This window comes from Saccostrea echinata, unplaced genomic scaffold (genome assembly GCF_033153115.1).
Source record: "Saccostrea echinata isolate AGI-Se365-2 ecotype Australia unplaced genomic scaffold, CSIRO_AGI_Sech_v1 ptg000016l, whole genome shotgun sequence".
Lineage (NCBI taxonomy): Eukaryota > Metazoa > Mollusca > Bivalvia > Ostreida > Ostreidae > Saccostrea > Saccostrea echinata.
The window spans coordinates 4262501-4266274 of record NW_026889765.1 but is presented as its reverse complement, the minus strand read 5'-3'; the positions used below and the strand labels follow the sequence as shown (position 1 = coordinate 4266274).

The following is a 3774-nucleotide window of genomic DNA, read 5'->3' as shown; positions in this document are numbered from 1 at the left end:
TGTAACTCATTAAAATATTGACCAATCTAAGTAAAACATAATTGGGAAAATAGCCTTTGATGCAACTTTTCAATATCCAGTTGCAGTTTAAGTAACAATTATTGTATATTGTTGCATGTAATTGCAATAGAGAATAAAATCAAACTGAATGTTAAAACATAGAATTTATTTCAAAAGTGGGAGGGGATTTTTTGATATTTACATGAGTGCAAAGCAAAACTTGGGGGGGGGGGGGACCAGCCTTTCAATGAATGAACATGTTCAACAGTAAAAGGTCACAGCCATATGTTTGGAAAAAAAGGGGGGCTGTCCCCCTCCTCCCAATACTATGTGCCTGACATGCAGTGAAAATGAGAAATAAAATGGGGACATGCACATGTATTATAGTTCAATCCACACTTTGCAAAAGTTGTCCCTTTGCAGGGTGAAGCAAAAGGTCAAAAGGAAAAGAAATGATGTTTCTCCTCTTTATACTCTCAAACATTTGGGCGTGCCTTGATAAATCCACTACATTAACATTTTTTTCTTTCGGTGTATGGCTAGCCCCATGCTGGGGCAATCAATGTACAAGATGCACAGATTGTTTCCAGTCAAATGACAAAGTAACAAACCAGAAACTGTGAGGATTCTATGGGTTTTTCCCCAAAGATGGTCGACCCCCCCCCCCCCCCACGTAATTTTGCCGCTTCATAGAACATGTAGAAAACATATATCTACTATATATTTGTACCCCCTCAATAATAACGTCAGATGACCCTTTTTTTTGCTTGTCATCGAATTTTTGGTAGTTGATAGTGCCCCCAACTGAATGGATGGGCCCACTCAAAGTAAAACTGATATTGTTTCCTTCGGGCCTGTTTGTACATATATAGGCCCCTGCTGTTTGTCTGTTTCCAGGTGCATATCTTGCTTTTAAAACACTACCTCTAAAGGTCTGTTCACATGGTAATTTTGGAGCTCTAGTAACTGCTCAGCAGCTGCACCAGGAAGTATAGGTCCCTAGCTGCACTGGCTGTGCGAACTGTGCATGTAAAACATATTTTCCCGCTCTGGCATAGTGACTGACGGCAAGCGGTAAATCTAACACTGAAGACTCCCGACTCTCTCGGTTTTCTATTAACATTCTTCATACCACTGTATAGAATCGCTTCATACTTGCCAGGCACATTTTCTGCGTTGAAATCAATACGTTCACACATACATAAATATATCAACAATGTAGAAACCAAAAACGGATACCGAATCCTTGAACTGCTCAATTTAACGTTAGACCATGAATGCCACAATTCGCATAATATTTTTTTTGTTTATGTGAATTTAGTTCCACAAAGTTAGTAATTTGTATGAAAAAATTGAACCGAATCTGTTTTAAAAGCGATGCGGAGAATATCATAAAACATAAATTTAAAAAAAAAACGTCGGGATTCGGCAATACTAGATTTACCATGTTTACCACCTGCTAACTTTCGTTTTGAGAATAGTAAGCGTTTCTTGGGAGTCAGGAATTGTCAATATTATACGATATATTATGGATCTATTATAAAAAGAAACTTTAAAGTGTCGATTAGATAAAAGAAATGCCTATATACCCGGATTGTGAGGATGCAAGTGACCCAGAATGTATGCCACATGGTCATAGATGGCGATCAAGATTTCAATGCATATTGAATCAACTCCGTGCACACCCGGATTCCAGCAAACTTGAGAAGTCTGACATTGACAAGATACCGTTTGCAGTTTGTACGTGCACCCAGAAACCAAGAGACGACACTGTGCAACTTGGTAACTCAACTTTATTCACAGATTGTTAATTATTTTCATACTTGAAATGCAGCCACATTATTGATTACTCTTCCTATAATTATCCCCCCCTTTTCATGATATTTCTGGCACATTTGTCGCGTACATTATAAAGATTCGAGCTTTTAACGTTTGCAATTTCCTCCCTAAATAAAATGGCTGAAGATTTTTTTTTGTTCAATGTTGGTCTATTTTTAGCAATGGGGAATTCTAAGGGCGTAATGTAAAGTTTGGAATGGGTTGTGGTGACATGGAGTAGAGAAAGAAACTATGGACACTTAGTAGCAATGCCCAATAATTTTTAAGGAGTCAAATGATTGTCAGTTTTTTATGTTTGTTGTGTAAAGTATGACCCACTGATTCCATATCAGCAATCATTTCTCAAATCGGGTGAAAATTAAGTCTTGTATGAATGTTTAAAAAATGCAGAATTCATACAGAGTTAACTATCTTTCTGAGGAAAATGATTAGAAATTGTACATTGGCCAATAAAAAGCAGATAATACAGGAATGCAAGATCAAAATATTTTTAGAATATAACCTAGGTACCAGTTATTGAATTTTATCTTAAATTTCACAATATTCTTGTGCCGTTGTTGAAACACAGAAGTATATATTGACACTAGATGTAAAATGCAAGAGTTGTCTTCCTTTGATTTCCTTATTAATATACAGTGGCTTATGTGTCATTATGCATATGACGTATTGTCATTTCTAGTAATGAACTTATCAATAAAAGTTAAATTATGATTATAGATTATGTTTGTATTTGACTTTCATTGTTTTCTTCATCAAAGTAAGTCAATCTTGAAATTTATTCTTGTTAACTTTGAGATGCACCCTATTTTCGCCTTCGCACATGAAATAGCTTTTGATACGAGCTTTAATTGATAAAATACTTCAGTTGTTTAAGGACACAGTTCAGAAACATGAATTTAAAATTTTAACACCTTAACATTGTTCGACATGAAGTAAACAGACGTCAGACATTCAATTTGAATTGTTCACATGAATGAGCCGATTTTAGCTACAGTATGCCTTGGAAAATTTGTGTGGTGACCAAGAACGGTTGAATACTTGCCTGCATGTGATATGCATTTGTTTGTAGTGGAATACCTGAGGAAGCTATTAATGCATGTTTTGACAAATTACTCATCCATATATGAAAATTAGAGATATTTTAATTTTTCAATTTATTTTTAAAACGTCTAATTGTGCCATACTTCAAACATTTATTTAGGGTTGGTAATTCTAGGGGGCATCTCAAACTTCATAGAAAGGTCATCAAAAGGTTTGAAAACACGAGGGAAAGTAATTTATGGAGCCATACTTTTCAAGCTCTTTTCTGATACGGAATCAAAACGAGGCTGAGGAAATTTGGAAAGTTATCTCCCCCTTGCTTGGGCATTGCTACACTTAGTTGAAACATTCATTTTCTTTTTTATAAATCCTGCTTGAAAAATGGGAGTATATAGTGATGGGGGTTCCCATCCTTCTGTCTGTACATCTGTTAGATAGAATGTTCTATCATTAAAATGATATTGTCCTACGGACCCGGTTTAACGATATAATTTGTTCTTTGTATTGGCAATGTTGCAAAATAAACACGGGCGATAACTCGTACTCTGTGCATTTTCTATGAACAATCCAGAGAGTTCCAAATGTCAACATGGTGTTAAATTTGAAGCGAGGAAAAAACGATGAAAAAATGAGTTGAATTTTCGTATTTATATGGATTAATTTTTAGGTTAAAAGACATATACCATCTCAAAAAGGTTTGTTATGATTAATTTGGTAGTTATTTTCAGTGCAACTCCTTTTGTATTCTTCAAAATCATTTCGGAGTGGATCCACTCCGATTTGCTACATTGCAAGTATATGGGACATATTCTAACTGTGGTGAGGGCTTGTCCTGAGACACAGTTAGATTATTCTAACTATACATCTGTATGTCTGTAATACTTGGGAATCCCA

The 3774-nt window shown here is 35.5% G+C and overlaps 1 protein-coding gene across 1 annotated transcript in view; it reads left to right on the top strand.

Moving 5' to 3' along the window:
- The first annotated feature begins 1515 nt into the window (after positions 1-1515).
- LOC133188831 (uncharacterized) overlaps positions 1516-3774 on the top strand; it is a 6659-nt gene continuing 4400 nt past the window's right edge. Inside the window, exon 1 of the mRNA XM_061324315.1 lies at positions 1516-1782. Coding sequence (XP_061180299.1) covers positions 1578-1782 — 205 coding nt within the window. The 5' untranslated portion in view covers positions 1516-1577. The remainder of the gene's footprint in view (positions 1783-3774) is intronic.